Source organism: Brachyhypopomus gauderio, chromosome 20 (genome assembly GCF_052324685.1).
Source record: "Brachyhypopomus gauderio isolate BG-103 chromosome 20, BGAUD_0.2, whole genome shotgun sequence".
NCBI lineage: Eukaryota > Metazoa > Chordata > Actinopteri > Gymnotiformes > Hypopomidae > Brachyhypopomus > Brachyhypopomus gauderio.
In genome coordinates, this window is record NC_135230.1 from 11,337,657 (window position 1) to 11,357,159 (window position 19,503).

Consider the following 19,503-nt stretch of genomic DNA (forward strand, 5'->3'; position numbering starts at 1 on the left):
CGGAATTAAAAGACGCTACCCCGTCGCGATACAGTGATGGAGCAACGATAGGAGGTCCGTGTGAGAGGAGGGGTTGTTTCTGGCCAGTAATAATTTGCCATCCCCGCAGAGGGGCGGGCGTGTTTAAATTAGCATATCAGAGTCTAAATAAACCATGTGCTCTCGCGCCGTTTTTTATTCTGTTGTTCGTTTTTCTACAACTACAATGCCTGAGCCTGCGAAGTCCGCCCCAAAGAAGGGATCCAAGAAAGCCGTGACCAAGACGGCGGCTAAAGGAGGCAAGAAGCGCAGAAAGACCAGGAAGGAGAGCTACGCTATCTACGTGTACAAAGTCCTGAAGCAGGTCCACCCTGATACCGGCATTTCTTCCAAGGCGATGGGAATCATGAATTCTTTCGTGAACGACATCTTCGAGCGCATCGCTGGTGAGGCTTCTCGTCTCGCCCACTACAACAAGCGCTCTACCATCACCTCCAGGGAGATCCAGACCGCCGTGCGCCTGCTGCTTCCTGGTGAACTTGCCAAACACGCCGTGTCTGAGGGCACAAAGGCCGTCACCAAGTATACCAGCTCCAAGTAAAGCGCGACAGTGTCACTTAAAAAAAAAACCAACGGCTCTTTTAAGAGCCACTCACACTTTCGCCAAAAGAGTTTCCGTTTTCTAATTGTATATGCGGCACGAAAACCAAGACACAGTTTGTAATTGCCGTTTTGATTTTGCCAACTATGGTAATCTTCATTGCACATGGTGACTACTTTTAAGTAGAAGACTAGAATTCGTTGCATTTTTGTACTTGTATATTGTCTACACTGGCATCATAGCTGAACTTTAGGTTATTTTGCTCTAGAAGACAGGTGCATCTCAGTAAATTACAGTATCATTATACAGGGTGTCCGCGGGGTTGTAAAAAGTATTAAAAGGTAGTAAATTTAGTTGGCCAAAATTAAGGCCATTAAAAAGTATTAAACTTCATCTGACGAGGTATTAAATTTTCGAACGCTCATCCAACTGCCTAGACGTTTTTGAATTTGTGTTAAGCGCCTTTCTCCTAAAACTCCTTAAATTAGATTTATTTACATGTTGCTAGCAGTGATTTGACGTGACGTGACCTGATGTTTGTCCGCGCACGCGCCAGTCACCTAAATACCGGCTGGCTTGCCGCCAAACCTGTTTAGCGAAACACTGGGAAATTGCAAGTTTACCGACGTCTGGCTTGACGACCCAAGATTTAAACAGGCATAAAAATCTGTCACCTTTCGGCGAAATTCGCCGTTTTGAAGTTGAAAAGGGTGACCTACGCGAATCGTTTAGATCCGAGGACTTTTTTTGTGGTGCGGGGGTTCTGGAGATTTACATCTATATATATATTTTTTTTATTATCATATTGACTTAATAAGCAAACAGAGCACTTCCCGAAATCGGCTATTTCAATGGCACAGTTGGCCACCCAATATCAGAAACGGGTAGATTTGTCCCACCCAAAAATTAAACCAAAGAAAAAGCGGAAACTGTTTAAAAACCCTTTTTCTAAAAGCGCGTTTGGCAGCGTTCGCAATTCACGCGCTGTGTTTGTTGTTATAGCAACTTGTCAGGTGCTCTCTGGGTCTTTCGCTTTCTTAAGGCTTGTGTTGAGATGCCTGTTCAGAAATATCCCGCACTCATAGCGTCACTGACCCGAGCTCTCGCCTCGCTGCAGCGGCGGGTAGTTTGCGCCCGCGTTAAACGCGAGGTCAGTGATAAGAGCAATGAATAGCCAACCATATGACCATATATATGACAATAAAATAGCTTTATTGTAATGTGCTGTTATGGTAATAGACTAGGAGGGTTTGGGTTAGCTAACGTTTATATTAACGCTTGTCAGAAAGCTCTCTGAAACGTAAAGTTACATTACTCTCTACATAACTTTCTCTAGTCAGGAAACCTTAACATAAATGTTTTGTCATTTCATTTCAGCATGCCACCAAAGAAAAAATCAAACCACAGGACAACTCTCCTGAGTTAAAAAAAAGGGTGGAAATAGTATAAGTATACAACAGAGTTAAGACATAATAATAATAATCAAACCTGTTGTTATATTATTTTAAATATTATGCATCACCTTTGTACTGGTACAAAGACACAGTAACAGTGCAGAAGCTGCAGAGATCATTTGTGCTTTGCCTTCAGAGGTACATGGATTATTTGGGCAAGTGGAAGCTCTGGTCAGGTTGCTTTTAATAGTCCATGTTTCATCCTCTCAAGCAGAGATAAGTTTTTTGGTTATATCTGAATATAATCCATACATTGCATGCATCATTTATTTAAAGTTTGTGGACAACAGTATCATGTATTATTGAGTATCTTGTTTAGTTTATAAAGTGTCCTTTAATTTGGACTTATCTAATAATAAACATAAGTAAAGAAAATGTTATATTTTGTCTGTTTATTTATTTATTTGCAATTTACCGTAATTCCACAAATGTTCTATGTCACTATACATACAGTGATTCCACTGTAGGTAAGGTAGTTAATCAGTTTATATTAATATTTTAGAGGATAGGATGGGCTTTGATTTGATAGCAAATATGTGTCGTTCCCCCCATGTCAAATCCGCTCCTATGCCCTTGCGTAATGGTAATCGCTGTATCCCCGTGCTGTCACCTGTCATAACCCCCATTTTCATGCCTGTTTAAAGACTGGCTTAGGCCAGTGGTTAGCAATAACCGAGAGGCCACTTCAGTCGCCGCTTTAAGTCATGCTGGAATTAAAAAATATTTTGTAGGTATTAAAAAGGTATTAAATTCAACTTAAGAATCTCTGTATATACCCTGTTATAACAATCTGGGCTTTTATAACACCTCTGCAGTGCTACAGGCTGATCGCCTCCATGTCACGCTGCATTGATGCAATAATTCGTGCAGTAGGCCAACATTTCAGAATTAACAATCAATTTTCTGAGATAATAATTTTAGGCATTCGTTGGCTGTAAACCATAATCATCAACATTAACAAATTAACACTTCAAATAGATCACTGTTTGTGAATCTATATAATATATGCGTTTAATTTTTTGGATTTAATTACTGAAATTGATTAACTTTTTGATTATATAATTTACTGAGATGCACCTGTATTAGTTTGTCTATCTCACTGCTGTAGGCTGACTCATCCCCACCAGAGATTAGGTATCAGCAAACCTCAAGAGTTTGGCTGCCTTATGGAGGCACAGCTGTTTGTGTAGAAGGAGAAGAGTAGGGGAGAAAGGACAGGGCTTTGTGTGGAGTGAGCCCTGATGGTCCGGGAGTCAGACACGTTTTCCAAGTTTCAAATGCTTGATTTCTGTCAGTTAGGAAGTCAAACTAGATGAGGGCAGGATAAGGGCAGGGGGCAGGATGATGGGCTCTTTACTGTTCAGTTTGAAATGCTGGGGACTACGGGCGTGTGGACCAGCGTCCTGCTGTGAGGCAGCTTGTGGGTAAACAGTGTTACCCAGCAACATGCCCTTCGTCTACATCTGCAGGGGGCTTCTGGGTCACTTGTTAGAATATCAATCAATTATTTATATAATCATGTGTAATAAACAGGTTAACAGTATATTTTTTGTAAGTTATGAGAGGAATCAGTACAATGGAGAAGACAGTTGCTTCAACGATTCAATGAGGATGAGCTTGGGTACAATCAGAGGAATCATGAATAAGCCATGAAGTGTGAATTCCCATTAATATAGATTAGATTAAAATCTGATGAATAATCAAATGACTGCAAACTTCTGAATCACTCCAGTCACACCATAACAGAATTGAGGAATAATACTGGGGATAAAAGGATCTTATTCCTAATATTCAGGAACTTATCTGCTTCTCAAAATGGTATTTACAGGTGTAAAGTAGATGCATATGTATCCACTTTAAGCCATAATATCAATGTTACTGTGACAGGTAAAACACTTTGATAGGAATAGGACCCAAATGCAGTGTTCTGCAGGAATGCAGTGAGAGAGAGAGAAAAAAAGTGTGATGTCACACTCACCTTGAATCCAAGATGGCATCATGTTTGCAGCATGTGAAATTGTGTCCTCTGTGTATCTCTGGATAAAGTTGTTTTAATGGCTTTTACTGCATTTTTTATAACTCATAGTTGATGTTTAATATTACTGCTGGAATCCCCTCACAAGTTATTAGTGAAACGTGAATTTTGAATGAACTTGGCCTAAATCTGCTATATTCATCTGGATCTTAGAAAATTGGGCTGAGCTGACTACACCCACTTGGGCCTGGGCCAACTAGCCTGAGTCTGCGTCTTCCATCTAGAGCCTGGGATAACTGACTTGAGTTGACTACAGTCACCTGGACCTGGGCCAACTAGCTTGAGTCTGTTATATGCATCTGGGCCTGGATCAACTAGCTTGAGTCTGCTGAGTCTGCTACATCCATCTGGGCCTGGATCAACTTGCCTGAAGTCAGCTACATCCATCTGGGCCTGGGCTAACCAGCCTGAGTCTGCTACATCCATCTGGGCCTGGGCTAACCTGCCTGAGTCTGCTACATCCATCTGGGCCTGGGCTAACCTGCCAGAGTCTGCTACATCCATCTGGGCCTGGGCTAACTAGCCTGAGTCAGCTATATCCACCTTGGCCTGGGCTAACTAGCCAGAGTCTGCAACATTCATCTGGAACCTGGCTACAACCACTTTCTGTGACTGCAAGTAGCAATTAGTCTTCTACAGGTTTTGTTTTTATTCTGAGTTGATGGCGTTTTTCGTTACTTTGGTATGTTTGTTGGCAATTGGGGACATGAAACCAAATATCACCCATAACAATGCTCTGTGTTTTGGGGATTTTTATTATAGCGGCACTTGTTTTAATGTTGATTTTTTACAGCCGCAGATTTATTCAGACTGGGCCTTAAACACCTGGATTGATCTACCCAGGGAATTATTTAAACTACAAAGTGTTTTTACCTTATATAACCTCACATTTTTGCACAATGGAAATCATTGCTTGACTTCAACAAATGAAAGGTTTTCTTCAAAGTGTAGTATGAAACGAAGACTGATCATTGTCCTACTTTTACTTTTATCTGGTGATGTGCAGCCTAACCCTGGGCCTGAACTGCAGTATACTCAGACCCCCGCTGATTTTAAATTAATATCCGCTCTCAAATTTGTCCATTTTAATGTGCGCAGTTTACTACCCAAATTGGACATGGTCAGAATTTGGGTTGGATCAACAGATGCTGATTTTGTGATTATTTCTGAAACGTGGTTGACCAAATCTATTACAGATGATGATATTAATATTAACGGGTACAATGTTTACCGTACTGATAGGCTTAAAAAAGGTGGTGGTGTTGCCATCTATCTTAAGTCTAGATTTGATGCTTCAATTGTGATGTCTCAGTCTATTTATAAGCAAATGGAGTTCTTGGCTTTGAATGTAAATATAGCCAAATCCCTTTCTTTAACCATTGTTGGTTGTTATAGACCTCCATCTGCCAGCAGGGAAGCATTGTCAACCTTAAAATGTCTTCTGTCCAAATTAAATTACAATGAGATTTTAATGGCAGGAGATCTCAACTGGGACTGGTTAAATGCAAATTCTGATCAATTTAAATATTTCTGTGACTCTGTAAATTTTAGTCAGTTGATCAGTCAACCAACTAGGCTAAATATTAAAAACCCGGAAAGGTCCACTTTGATTGATTTAATTTTAACAAATTCTCCCCATAAATTTTCATCCTTAGGTGTTTTCTGCAATGATCTGAGTGATCATTGTGTAGTTGCAGCTTGCAGGGACACAAAAATCCCTAAATATAAAGCGCATATTATTATAAAGAGGAATTTAAAGAAGTTCAATGAACAAGCTTTTCATCATGATCTGTCCTTGGTTAAATGGGAACATATAAATCTGTTGCCAGACGTTGAGCTAGCGTGGACATTTTTTAAGGAGAACTTTGATAAGATAGTAAATAAACATGCTCCCATGACAAAATTTAGAGTGAAGGGGCATGAAAACCCTTGGTTCTCTTCTGAACTGTCTGACGCTCTTCACCAACGTAATGTGGCATGGAGCAAAGCCAGAAAAAGTGATTCTGCCAGTGATTGGTCTCTTTTTAGACAACTAAGAAATAAATGTACATCTTTAATTAAAAGAGCCAAATCGGAATATTTCTTATCTGTCACATCTGACAACCTTAATAATCCGCAGAAGTTTTGGAAGGTCATTAAGTCTTTCTCTGTAAATAAGAAATCTCAGGTTCTTCCTCATTTTGTCTTGAAAGACTCAGTCCCAGTGTACGATAAAGCTGAAGTCCTAAATTGCTTCAATAATCACTTTGTGTCCTCCAGTTATTTATTTGACTCTACACGTGGATCTGTCCCTGTGCCTCACTGTACAAATTCTGAAATTGTTTCTGGAGAACGTTTCTCATTTGTGCCTTTTACTGTACTACAAGTTCATAAGGCTCTCAAAGCTCTGAATCACAGAAAGGCTCCCGGGCCTGATTTGATGGAGCCTTATTTTTTGAAAATGGCTGCTGATTTTATTGCACAGCCTCTCACAATAATTTTTAATCTATCAATTGAAAGCAAAGAAATTCCTTTAGTTTGGAAGTCAGCATTTGTTGTTCCCTTATTAAAAGGAGGGGACCCTGCAGTTTTAACTAATTACAGGCCAATCTCAAACTTGTGTGTTTTATCAAAAATACTTGAATCCCTTGTATGTGATCAACTTAAAGAGTTTTTATATTCAAATGAGCTTCTTACAAAACTGCAATCAGGCTTTAGGAAAAAGCACAGTACCATCACAGCTGCAACAAAAGTGATTAATGATATACTGATTGCACTAGATAGAAAGCTGCACTGTGCAGCTCTCTTTATTGATTTGTCAAAGGCTTTTGACACTGTGGATCACCTTGTCTTAAAACATAGACTCACTAGTTTTGGTCTGTCAGATGATGTAATTTCCTGGCTCACAAATTATTTGAGTGACAGGAGCCAATGTGTTAAATGTGATGCTTTATGTTCTGAATTTATGAGAGTTCACAAAGGGGTGCCACAGGGGTCTATATTAGGACCTTTGTTATTTATTATGTATATAAACGACTTAGGACACCATGTTTTTGATGCCAGTATCAATTTTTATGCTGATGATACAATTATTTACTGTTTTGGTTCATCTCCGGTCAATGCTGTTAAATCCTTGCAAAAAGCCTTTGACGTGGTGCAGCACAACTTGATGCAGCTAAAACTAGTCCTTAACTCTGATAAAACTCAACTCATGTTATTTTCTAATTCTTAAAAAGGTCCTCAAATTATCCCTACAGTGTTCACGCTTGAGGGAAATGAAATTGTGGTGGTTCACTCATACAAATACCTTGGTATTTTGCTTGATGACACTTTAACCTTTAAACCCCACATCGAGAATCTTGTGAAGAAACTCAAATTAAAACTGGGATTTTTTTTTCGAAATAAGTCGTTTTTCTTATGAGGCTAAAAAGCGCCTTGTCATAGCAACTTTTTTATCTATTTTAGACTATGGAGACCTGTTATATATGAATGCCTCAACTCAGTGCCTGAGAAAGATTGATTCTGTATATCATGCCTCTTTGAGGTTCATTACGAACTGTACATCCCTGACTCATCATTGTGAGCTCTACTCCCAAGTGGGATGGCCTCCTTTGTCCACCAGGAGGTTGGTCCATTGGTACACTTTTATTTATAAGGCCATGCTTGGACTATTGCCCTTGTATATCTGTTCCTTAATCACACAGAGAAGTGTTGATGCCTACGGTCTGCGTTCCAATGAACATTTGCTACTCTCTATTCCTTATGTCCGCACCGAAATTGGAAAAAGGTCTTTCACCTTCTCTGCCCCTTCTTCATGGAACACTTTGCAAAAGGACTGGAAAATTACAGAACTGATCAGGTTAAAAGACTTTAAAGCTAGACTGAGAGCAGTTGAGACAGCCTCGCTCACATGCACCTGTTTTAGTTAATTTTGTAAATTTTATTTGTTGGTTGTAACTGTAATGCTGTTGTTGCATCTTGGCCAGGGCTCCCTTGAAAAAATTGGATTTTTCCCTGGTAAAATAAAGTTTAAAAAAAAAATAAAAAAATAAAATCATCAAGGAAAAAGGGAACAGCTGAGAGTATGTAGGTACAGTATGTCAGTTTGTTAGACTCTCTACTGACAGAAATAGCATTTGCATTTGCACCCCAGCCACCAATGAAAAAGCTTCATCTTTACAGGTCCAGTACTGTTGTGCTGAAGGAGATTCTGTCGTTATCAGAAGACTACAGAGTTGTTTATCCGCAAACTGCCTTTCCAGCGCCTAGTGAGGGAAATTGCTTAAAATTTCATGACCAATCTCAGAATCCAGAGCTACGCCTCATGGCCTTGCAGGAAGCTAACTAGGCATACCTGCACACAATGTCACAATAGGACCCGAACTTGTGCGCTATCCACGTCAATATAGATCTATATATATATTACAATATGCAATATTATTGAGGAAAGGATAATAATGATATTTATTTTTAATGCAACTTTCATATATACATGCTTTAAAGAGCTTTACAGAATAAAAAGAAGAAAAACATTTAAAAAAAGGTAATAAAATAATAAATGACAAATAATAGTTATTAAAATATTAGAAGAAAACAACAAAATAATGTAATAAAATGGCAATACTGTTAAATTAATTAGACAAACATTACATGTAATTATGTAAAATAGTGTTATCTAGTCCCCTATGTAAATACAGATCTAAACAGGAAGGCTCTTCTTGAAGCTGTACAGGGATGCAATGTCTATGAGCTCCTCAGGAAGAGCGTTCCAGAGCTTTGGGCCATGAAAGCACCCTCTCCAATCTTTAACTGGATTTTATGAATCACCAGTAAATTGCTGTTTGACGACCTGAGAGACCTGACTATAACATATCTAACAATCATTTCACTAAGGTACAGTGGAGCAAGGCCATGAAGACCTTTAAAAACCATCACCAGAACCCTAAAATCTTCTCTAATTAATTATTAGTATTGTCCGTATGGGGAAAGTTGGTACATTTGGAAGATCATGATGTTTTCATTTTCTGCATGTGTGTGAAGCTACATGTCAACTTTGCGTAACAATGTACTGTTTAAATCCATAACACCATGCTGTCTAAATTCAGTCTTTTCCTTAATGTAGATTTCAGTAATAAATTAACATTATATTTGAGTCATGAGTAAGAGGTCATAATTGGTTTATCATGATTGATTGGGTCTGAAAGTCTACAGAGTTGATCTGGTCATGCCAAATCAGTCTCTTAGAGCTGGAGAACCGACCGTCAAGAGGTCCATGTCCTGTCACTAATCTAACAGTAGCAGTTTCAGAGACACTGTTGCAGCATAATGGATATCACTAATGGTTTAGATGTTTTCATTTGAGTTCTTCATATCTTCACTGTAGATGAGTGAGATTGGAAATATCTGAATTTAAATGACTGAGCTTGCTTGTCTGCATTTCTTCATATTTAGTTGCATATTTACACACATTACAGTGAACACTGTAAAATCAACAAATGTTGCACAGGTATAATCCAAGGGAAATAGCACAGATGTGAAATGAATAGAAAGCATGTGCAATTTCAGTGAGGTGTGTCAAGAGTGTGAGGTGTGTGTGTGTGTCTGGGTACATGTATGGGTGATATGGTGAAGGTTGAGCAAAAGACTATTTGCTTTGTGAGAACATCAAGTGTGTGTGTGTGTATGTGAGGGAGATGGAGGGTTTGTCTGGTAAATAGTCATGTACTCTATGACAACAGCAATGTGTGTGTGTGTGTGTGTGTGTGTGTGGTGTTTGTGTGTGTTCTGTATTCTTGACTCCTGGTAAATCTACTTGATCCCTGGACCTCACTGTTCTGGCATCACTTTCAAGCTGTTAGGAAAACCTTTGAGATGGATGAAAGAATCCTGTACAGCATCTTGGGATGCTTAACAGACGACAGACCGCTCACTGATTCATACATGAAGGTGGAAAATATCAGATCAAATAATCATGACTGCTTTATAAATTATAAACATATATTTGTGTTTTTCTATAGATAACACTTCATTTCAATAGACTTACATAATTCAGGATTCTCAGCTTTCAGCTCGCTGCATGTTGGCATTTCTGGACGCACTTTATTTGATCTTTATTTGTCGGATTTGTTCATGATTGCAGTGAATATTCCCTTTAGTTTATTCCACACCCCAATAAAAAGTTGTAAAGGAGTAAATAAACTGACATCATCTGAAGACGTTGCCTGACTCCGTAATGAAAATCTGTGAGGTGAGCTGAAGAGAAGAGTGCATAGGAGAAGACCGAGGACTCTGACCATTCTCTCTAGGTTGGTGACTCCGACGTACAACCTCTCTAAATCATCCAAATATCCCTCTTTCTGTATTCTACCATCTTTTGAAGAGTTACAGGAGAAGATTAAGTGCTGTCTTGTTGGCAAAAGGAGGTTGTACAAAGAACACCATGGGTGCCAATAATTGTGGCACAAAAAAATTGATTCAAAATATTTATTTCTAAACGTGATTTTTTTTTTTTACCACCCAATAAAGGCTATTGAATTAAAGCTTAGAAGCCAAAGTTGCTCTTAACGGTTGCTCCTAAAAATTAAAAAACGTGAAAGTTCACAAAATTTGCCACAAGATGGTAGCCAAGCTTCATCTAAATCTCCTCAACCAAGGGTCACTTGTCTTCTAGACAGTTTCATTTTTTGTATTTATTTTTAGGTTTCAAAATGCATACATTAGAACGGAAACATGGAACTCATTCAAACAGCACTGGTCTCGCTACCTCAGAAGGGCGATCAGCATCACCAAGGACTCATCCCACCCCAACAATCACCTGTTTAACCTGTTACCCTCAGGCAGACGGTACACACAAGTACCAAAACAAAAACTCACACAAGTAGACTCAGGGACAGCTTTTACCATAGAGCCATCACTGCACGAAATTCAACATGTAAATAACGGCAATATGTAAATTCCCAATCCATGTGCAATACAACCCATGTAAAATACTTCCCACGTACAATATAGGCTATGTAAAAATAACAATGTAAATAGCTTGTGCAATATCCAACATATCACATAAGCATTCCACTGAACCAGTTGTATATTTGGATCGTTTTATGTCATTGAGTATGTCATTATTGTCTGTATTGTGTGTATTTATTGTCCCAACAAGCACCTTTGAGTAGAAGCTAATTTCATTGTAATGCAAATTACAAGGACAATAAAGGCGATTCTGATTCTGATTCAGGTCATAAGCAAAAAGGAATGAAGTCTTGAATATTTTGGCCAACATATTAAATTCTTATGTACAATAATGTAATTTAGTGCTCAGCTAATCTAGATAGCTAACCTCACGAAAAGAGCAAACCTTTAGGAAGGCTAAAAATTAAAACTACAGGCGAGCCGCTTCTTACCTTTATAGTACATTCTCAACTACATCATTGAAACTAAAAGGTAAAAAGGTATCCATTATACATTATAGAAGTTGAGAACTGCAAGTCATAACGACGCGTGACTGCTCGAAGTGACGTTAAGGCAATTTGCTAGTTTTGTAGTGAAACAATTAGGTGGCTCTTAAAAGAGCCTTTGGGTATCTTAATCTGAGCGGTCAGTTTAAGCACGTTCTCCACGAATGCGGCGGGCCAGCTGGATGTCCTTGGGCATGATGGTGACTCTCTTGGCGTGAATGGCGCACAAGTTCGTGTCCTCGAACAGACCGACCAGGTATGCCTCACTAGCCTCCTGCAAAGCCATGACGGCGGAACTCTGGAATCGGAGATCGGTCTTGAAATCCTGAGCGATTTCTCTCACCAGGCGCTGAAAAGGCAACTTGCGGATCAGCAGCTCGGTAGATTTTTGATAACGACGAATCTCCCTCAGCGCGACAGTACCAGGCCTGTAACGATGAGGCTTCTTCACGCCGCCGGTGGCTGGAGCGCTCTTGCGGGCAGCCTTAGTGGCGAGTTGCTTCCTCGGGGCTTTGCCACCGGTGGATTTACGGGCGGTCTGCTTGGTTCTTGCCATAACGATAGAACTCTACGATTCGGCGACAAAGTAAGAGAATAAGGTGCAGTGAAGACGGCGTCCTTTTAAGCCCAAAACGATGACCAGCGCTCATTGGACGTGTTCAATACGAACGCCATCCATTGGACAGTCGAGTGTGCGTCACTTCACGACAATTGGCCCATAATCTAGAGCGCGCACGCTAAAAAAAGCCAATACGCCTACATTTCAGGCGCGTTCACGGCAATACTTTTGTTTGGATTTTTCTGGCCTTTAGTTACCAGCAGCGCATTCGTCTGATTAAAGTCCCTGTTAGCCCACATAAATTCGTGTGTACATGTAACAGCACGCTTTCATTTGAAGCTGCTGGGCGTGTAACATTTAGGGCACTGACGCTCTCATCCAGATTGACTTACAAAATGCTTTCCATCTTCACATAATACATCCTAGATAGGAAGATGGTCCAGAATGCAAGACGACACCCTTGAACCAGAAAACCAAAGCCATTACTTGGTACTTCAATTAAACAGTATCGTGGCTGTGTGCGTATACTTGGACGTGAAATAAGTGTTTAATAGTCATACAATGGTCAAGATAGAGACACAAATCAGCATGATTTGAAAAGTTGCACTTCATAAGTTGATGTGGGTGGCTCTTAAAAGAGCCGTTGGATTGACGGTCGAGAAGGGAAATTCACTTGGCTTTGACAGTCTTCTCGGTTTTCTTAGGCAGCAAAACAGCCTGAATGTTGGGCAGTACGCCACCCTGAGCGATGGTTACTCCTCCCAACAATTTGTTCAACTCCTCGTCGTTACGCACGGCGAGTTGAAGATGACGAGGAATGATACGAGTCTTCTTGTTGTCGCGGGCGGCGTTACCGGCTAACTCGAGAATCTCAGCAGTCAGATACTCCAGCACGGCAGCCAAGTAGACCGGAGCACCAGCACCGACACGCTCAGCATAGTTGCCTTTGCGCAAAAGCCTGTGTACACGGCCGACAGGAAACTGCAGTCCAGCGCGGGACGAGCGAGTCTTGGCCTTGGCCCTTGTCTTCCCACCGGTTTTCCCTCTGCCAGTCATAATTTTAACAACAGTGCTATATGAACAAAGCTGAAATAAAGAGAACGCGCTCAGTGCGCTTAAAATATAGAAAAATCAGCTACTCTCCTATTGGTTAAAGAAAGCATGACGAATATCCAATGGCGAAGCAGCCGATATCCAAAGCCAGCCTCCATTCCCTTCCCCTACAACACTCCCTCTGGCACATAATTTCCAGTTCCAATAAATTAGCCTTCATATATGCATTTCAATATTGATTAATATATTTTTCGAAATCTTCTAAGCCAGGGCTACTCAACTGGCGTCCCGCGGACCTGAACCGGCCCTTTAATGAATTTGTACCGGCCCGCGGCCCATCTCCCCATAAATATTAATAAATATTTGATAAACCACCGTAAATAACATTTTATTTGCAACATTTTACGACACTGTGTCGAAATTTACGTTCGCCACCAACCCCCCCTCTACAATTTACGTTGTAGTGTTTGCTTAAATTTTACATCCACTATGACAGTATTGGTATAGGTCTGAAAATTGTCTGGCCTACAGGTCAGAGCTCTCAGCCAAATCTGGCCCGCAGAAAAATATAGTTCAATAGCCCTATTCTAAGCTATTGAATATGTATGACAAGGACATGAGAGCTTGGCAAACTAAAATATGCATATCATGTAATAGAATATTACCGTGTACATGTCTATATGAGATGTAACATGTTTTACGCGCTTTCCTCTCCATCACTCCCTATCGTAATAATTTAGTTATTTATGTATGTACTTCAATTTAGCAGAAATGTTTCGAAATGCACTCAAGCTACGTATATGTATGACAAGGACCGGAGAGAATGGCAAACTAAAATAGAATATTTTGTATATTTATGTATGTGTAACAGGATGCACGCAGTGTACAGCAATGTATATGCACTTTAAAATCCATGAGCAACACCGCTCGCAATTTTCATTCACAATTATTCACACGAGTGCAAAGAAAAGCGCCCTTTATAAAAGTTTGGTGGCTCTTAAAAGAGCCTTTTGGGGAGACCAAGACATGAAAATATGCACGTTTACTTCTTCTTGGGGGCTGCTTTTTTCGCCTTTGGCTTGGTGGACTTGGGCTTGACAATCTTTGCCTTCTTGGGGCTTTTGGCTGCTTTTTTCGGAGCAGCCGGCTTCTTCGCTTTCTTGGGACTCTTGGTAGCTTTGGCGGCAGCGGGCTTCTTCACCTTCTTGGGCGACTTCTTTGCAGCGGCGGCGGGCTTCTTTGCCGCGACCTTCTTGGGCTTTTTAGCCGCGGCAGGTTTCTTAGCGGGCGACTTTTTCACCTTAGGTGCGGCTTTCTTGGCAGGCTTCTTCTTGGGTTCCGCTTGCTTGTTGATCTTAAATGAGCCAGACGCACCGGTTCCTTTGGTCTGCACCAAAGTCCCTTTCGTCACCAGGCTCTTGATGGCGAGCTTGACGCGAGAGTTGTTCTTCTCCACGTCGTAACCGCCAGCAGCCAAAGATTTTTTCAGAGCGGCGAGAGACACACCGCTCCGTTCTTTGGAAGCCGAAACAGCTTTAACGATGAGCTCACCGACGCTGGGTCCCGCTTTCTTGGGTCTAGCGGCTGCTTTCTTCTTGGGTGCTTTAGCCGGCGCCGCTGCGGTCGGGGCTGGAGCCACTTCTGCCATCTTTCAATTATGTAAGAGAAATAAACACGCGACACTGAACGAGCTGCTCTGTGACGTTTAACCTTCCCTCCTCGCGAGGGGCAGTGGACTTAAAAGACACATGAGGACGGTGTAGACTCAACTCGCCCCGCACTCCGTGCCTGTGCTTCCTTGAGCAGCTAGCACTTGTGTTTTCTCATTACAAATCTCGGCTTAAATATGTACTCAAAAACTATTTGCAAGGCATCAAACAACGCGTATAGCAAGAAAAGGCTTTCTCGTTTATTTGCGTGCTAAGAAAGCCCATGCAGTCCCAGGTCGTTTTGCACAAATGCCACAAAAAGGCATTCTGCAACTGCCATCCACTGAGGGCATGCTGCATTTCGTGCGATGTGTGGGGTGAAACTGAGAGAAATGAAGGAGTACGTCTAGCAAGTCATAGTGTGCGCTTTGAAGGAGAGCCTGAGCAAAGCCATGGAGGCGTTTGGAATTTGACACTTGTGCGTGCATTAGTGGAAATAGGCCTCGTGTTAGTGTGTGTAAAACACAGGAGCAAGAGCTCACGGCCATACGAGGGAGCTTGTCAGAGTGACTCCCTCGGCTTAGTATCTTAGACGAGGAAGTGGGGATCAAGGCTCCAAGATCACACTAAACCTAATGAGAATCCATGACTCTAATTCTAAGTTAGAATTATTTTCTTTCCAACAAATCCCTCACCAGCAGGTGATGGTGGGGAAACTGCAGCCGTGGAGCCTGATGGGGAGTATGCAGAGACACCTGATGAAGATGAGGATGATGACGGCAGTGGTGAGGGAGAGATGCCTGTGAGCGGAGTGCTGGGGGTGGAGATGGAGGAGAGGGAGACAGGAGGGAGGAAAGGGATGAGGGTGGTGCAGAAGACACAGAACACACATTTGGGCCCCCAGGGGACTGACGGAGGCCGGAGCCCCAGCAGCCATGTGGATACAAGCCGTCCCACCTTCCATGGTTGATTGGTGCTGTGCTGTGAGCTACAACATGTCAGGGCTGACCAACTCGAAGATAGAGCTGTGCAAACCTTTCACTAATGCATAAAACCAGTTTATGGGTGGCAAGCTTTGTTTTGGGTTTTGCCAAACTGGCTTGTGGATACAAGTAACCAATGAGATCTCCAGTCAAACTGTGTATCTACTGAAGTGGTTCAGGATTCAGGAACACGTCTGGAACACTACAGCTACCACATGATAAATAAAAAAGCAGTACAAAGAGATTTCTGCCACTTTGGTGGTTCGAGTTTGAATTATTATGCAATTAATATTAAAACAGTACATTTTGTTCTTAATTATCTTGATCAAGGAGAACATTGACATTGGCAGCTGCTGGATCCATTTAAAAATGTGGTTTAAAGCATCATTGAGTTGAGTTGCTGTTGTCTTGTGACCTGTGCTGCTCAATAAACACATGTACTTTTGAACTCTAAAGAAGATATTAGCGCTGTACTTTTTTTTCAAGCAACGAATGGTCTGGTTCCCTTGCTGTGATACACAGACACAATTACACATAAGCATAAAAAATGGCAGCCTTCATGCAAGCCGTAGACACTGCACTCTTGTGATAAATAAAACATAGAACAATTTAAGAAAAAATGCATTTTAGATTCTTAGATGCCTTTAAAATGTATTTAATTGTTATTTTCCAGTGATAAAAAAGCAATAATTAAAATTCACCTAGAACTGCAACTGTTGCAAAGCACTGAACTTCACATCATAGATATACATGTTTATATGGTGAGGTTCCGTACTTTTCCAGTTCAGTTACTGGATCAAAATGTTACCGGCCAGTAGACGCGATATTTGCTAATGAGTTATGGCAATACTTTTATATTAGACCTTTAGTTAAGTGAGCCAGTTAGCCAATGTCAGTTTCTACTGGGTATACATTTGGTATAATTGGATAATCATACATCTGACTATAATCCTACAAACTCCCTGATGTTGTGCAAGTTAACCTAGAAGAACTGATGCTGTTCTGAAGGCCAAGCATCATCAAGCTTATTGATCATCACGGTCAACTGTTGCTTGTTTGGTTTTTAAGCGAAACCTTTGGCCTTTTATCTATATATTTATATAGAAATAAGTTAAACTTGACAAAACTAGATACAGTATCTGAATTTTATAATTCATGGAGGAATTTTGATGTGGTACAGAGGAAGCTTGCCAACCACATACATCTCAGTGCAGTCACTGACATGGATGGTCAGTGCATCAGTGCAGGGTGAAAAAAAACTAAGGTTAAACAAACTAGGGTTCATTGAAATCCATTATCAGACCATGGCCAAATTAATGAATATCTCAAACACTCCAATCTACCTAAAGACACTCCACTGGGGCCCAGTAAGTTCAGTAGGGTCCACAGCATGTACAGGTTTTCACATAGCTCTGAAAAATTCAGCAATACTCTAAACTCAGCTGATCTTACTATTAAAATCACCAACTTTTTAAACACCCATTTAAAACATGACAAAACCAGTCAAAACCTTACTATTGACAGACAGCATATGCCACCAAACAGCTAATTTATCTGATATTTAAAAACATAAAAATGAAAAATGGTTTGAGATCAAATGTAAACCAGCATGAAAAGAATTATCATCTTTAAAAAACTATTAAAAACTTAATTACCTCAAATTATATAAAAAAATTTATTAAATTCAAACAACGGAACAAAATACTGATGAAATTCAAACATTGGGAAACATTGAATAATTATCCCTTAAAATAAACTTCATATGATTTTACCATGACAGTGTCAACAGACCGTTCTGCTTGGTGTAAACTGTGTTGTGCTCTAGTTATGCGTCTACAGATCTAAATAACTACATTCCACCTTCCAGAGAGAAAGAGGATATTAAATCCAATGAAAGAAAAAACAACAAATGCAACACATTATTTTATCCTTTTCTGACAACATAGACAATGTTCCTGTTTAAGCCTGTAGTGTATAAAAGCTCAATTTTACATGTGCTCTACTGCTTACAGCCACACCACCCTGAGAACGCTAAGCAGGATCGGCCCTGGTTTGACGGGAATACCAGGTGCTGTAAGCTTTTTCTCTTCTTAGCAATATGTTCTGCATTATTTTAACCTGAAGTTCATTATGCAAACAACAAAGAAAGTTTTGCCCATTAACACAAAAAGCGAAAGAAAATAAATGAAAATTTTGTAAAGATCATCTTAATTTGTCAGGATTGCCTCAAGCTATTGAACCCCTTGCAGTACCAGTCCAAGCACCTGGCCACGCAGCTGAAGTAGCAAGACGTATTCAAGTAAAGTAGATATATAGGAAACTTTAGCCGGTGCTTTTTTCTATTAATGAGAAATAGAACCATTTGGAAGAACTTGATTCATTTATTCAAGAAGTAGCTTACTGCTGTATATCCTAAAGCTGATCTTTAACACAAATTTTTCCACCATCTTGACAATGTCTTCCTCACAGTGGCGTCTCTGTGGCTGGAGGGTTAAAGAGAAACACATAGCGAGAAATACGTCGGAACAGCTCCGGTCCCTTCCATGTGGGCGTGTCATAATGTCGTCTGCGTGCGGTTATGTCCATGTTTGTACTTCCGTGGGTGTGGGTTGTTTGTGAGCGTGTTCGTTTGTTACACCTGTGCCTTGTCTCAAGGTCACGTGGGTCTGTGTAACTCACCTATATAATGTGCATTCGCACAGTGTCTTGTGCTCGTCTTTGTCTAAAGTTTCGTGTCTGCGCGAGTGTTGTGTTTGTGCTGCTCGCGCGCCACCCGGAGCTTCACGTATTTAAGTAAGATTAAATGTTCAATGTTCACCGTAAGATGCTAGTCGTGCCTCCTCCTTCCTCCAGCACCACAGCGTCACAGTCTGGAGTTTGCAAGCACATGAACCCTACACATGCGAGTCTTTCTTGTAAGAATGAAGCAATGTGTAATGAATGTGTTGTCCTGTAAATAAATTGTTAATGCAAATCACTCCGGACTGCCCACAAAACTGTCCTATCATTAATACTACAATTATTAACGGTGCTCTACTGTACTATAAATGTGCTTTTGTCTTCTACTAAAAGCCTCTTTTGACAATGTAATTTATTTTGGTGGAAATACTGCATGATTGTGTTGGTGAGGTGATCCTACCTTAATCCCCCGGCCAGCAGGGCATGTATGGCCCTCCTGGCTGAGCTGCTGTGCACCATGGCACTGAGTGTCAGGTCCACATCCTCCCTGATGAAGACGCTGTTCTCACACGCCTTGTGCAGCAGGACGCAGGCGGCTTCTGCTGCCTCGGGGTCCATGGCCCTCCGCAGGTAGGTGAACATGTGTGCCAGCGTGGTCATGGCAGCACGCAAAACTATGGAGCACATGTTCTTCACCTGAGACAGTGGAGAGAGAGAGAAGAGAGAGAGAGAGAGAGAGAGGCAACAGTAAGCCTCAAGTTCCAGGCCAGGCCGCCACACCTATCTTATCAAATGGAGCATGTCCAGTTGGGATATCAAATTGTCAAGCTCAATCTTAAGCCCCTTGGCACAATCTTTTACAGAAGATTACAAAATCTTTAGTCCATGAGCGGGCTCGTCACCTCCTCGAGCACGGCTACACACACGTCATGGAGATTGGCCAGAAGGATTTCAGCATGGTTTTGCACCAGAGAGCGCACCAGTTCGAGGCCATCAATCTTCTCCCTGTTCCGAAACACAGTGTTAGAACACAGTGTGCATGTCTGGTGTTATCACATTAGTAATGCTAAACAAGTTCCAT

General features: G+C 41.0%; 4 protein-coding genes across 5 annotated transcripts; 1 reads left to right on the forward strand and 3 right to left on the reverse strand.

The window, feature by feature from the left end:
• The first annotated feature begins 104 nt into the window (after positions 1-104).
• Positions 105-9,108, forward strand: LOC143484403 (histone H2B 1/2-like). 2 transcript variants are annotated; one of them, XM_076983097.1, is made up of 2 exons: positions 105-576; positions 4,223-9,108. In XM_076983097.1, the coding sequence occupies exons 1-2, from the start codon at positions 155-157 to the stop codon at positions 4,233-4,235; spliced, it is 435 nt and encodes a 144-aa protein (XP_076839212.1). In that variant the 5' UTR covers positions 105-154; the 3' UTR covers positions 4,236-9,108. The 2 variants fall into 2 exon arrangements, with proteins under 2 accessions (XP_076839212.1, XP_076839213.1); XM_076983098.1 differs by lacking the exon at positions 4,223-9,108 and having other exon boundaries at positions 114-673.
• A 2,536-nt stretch (positions 9,109-11,644) lies between these two features.
• On the reverse strand, positions 11,645-12,055 carry LOC143484053 (histone H3). Its single transcript, XM_076982515.1, has one exon. It carries the CDS (start codon positions 12,053-12,055, stop codon positions 11,645-11,647), a length of 411 nt encoding a protein of 136 aa, XP_076838630.1.
• Positions 12,056-12,689: 634 nt separating this feature from the next.
• On the reverse strand, positions 12,690-13,114 carry LOC143484412 (histone H2A-like). The gene has a single exon (XM_076983109.1). The coding sequence runs from the start codon at positions 13,112-13,114 to the stop codon at positions 12,728-12,730; it is 387 nt and encodes a 128-aa protein (XP_076839224.1). The 3' UTR covers positions 12,690-12,727.
• Positions 13,115-14,060: 946 nt separating this feature from the next.
• Positions 14,061-14,798, reverse strand: LOC143484317 (histone H1-like). The gene has a single exon (XM_076982983.1). The coding sequence runs from the start codon at positions 14,757-14,759 to the stop codon at positions 14,154-14,156; it is 606 nt and encodes a 201-aa protein (XP_076839098.1). The 5' UTR covers positions 14,760-14,798; the 3' UTR covers positions 14,061-14,153.
• Positions 14,799-19,503: the final 4,705 nt, after the last annotated feature.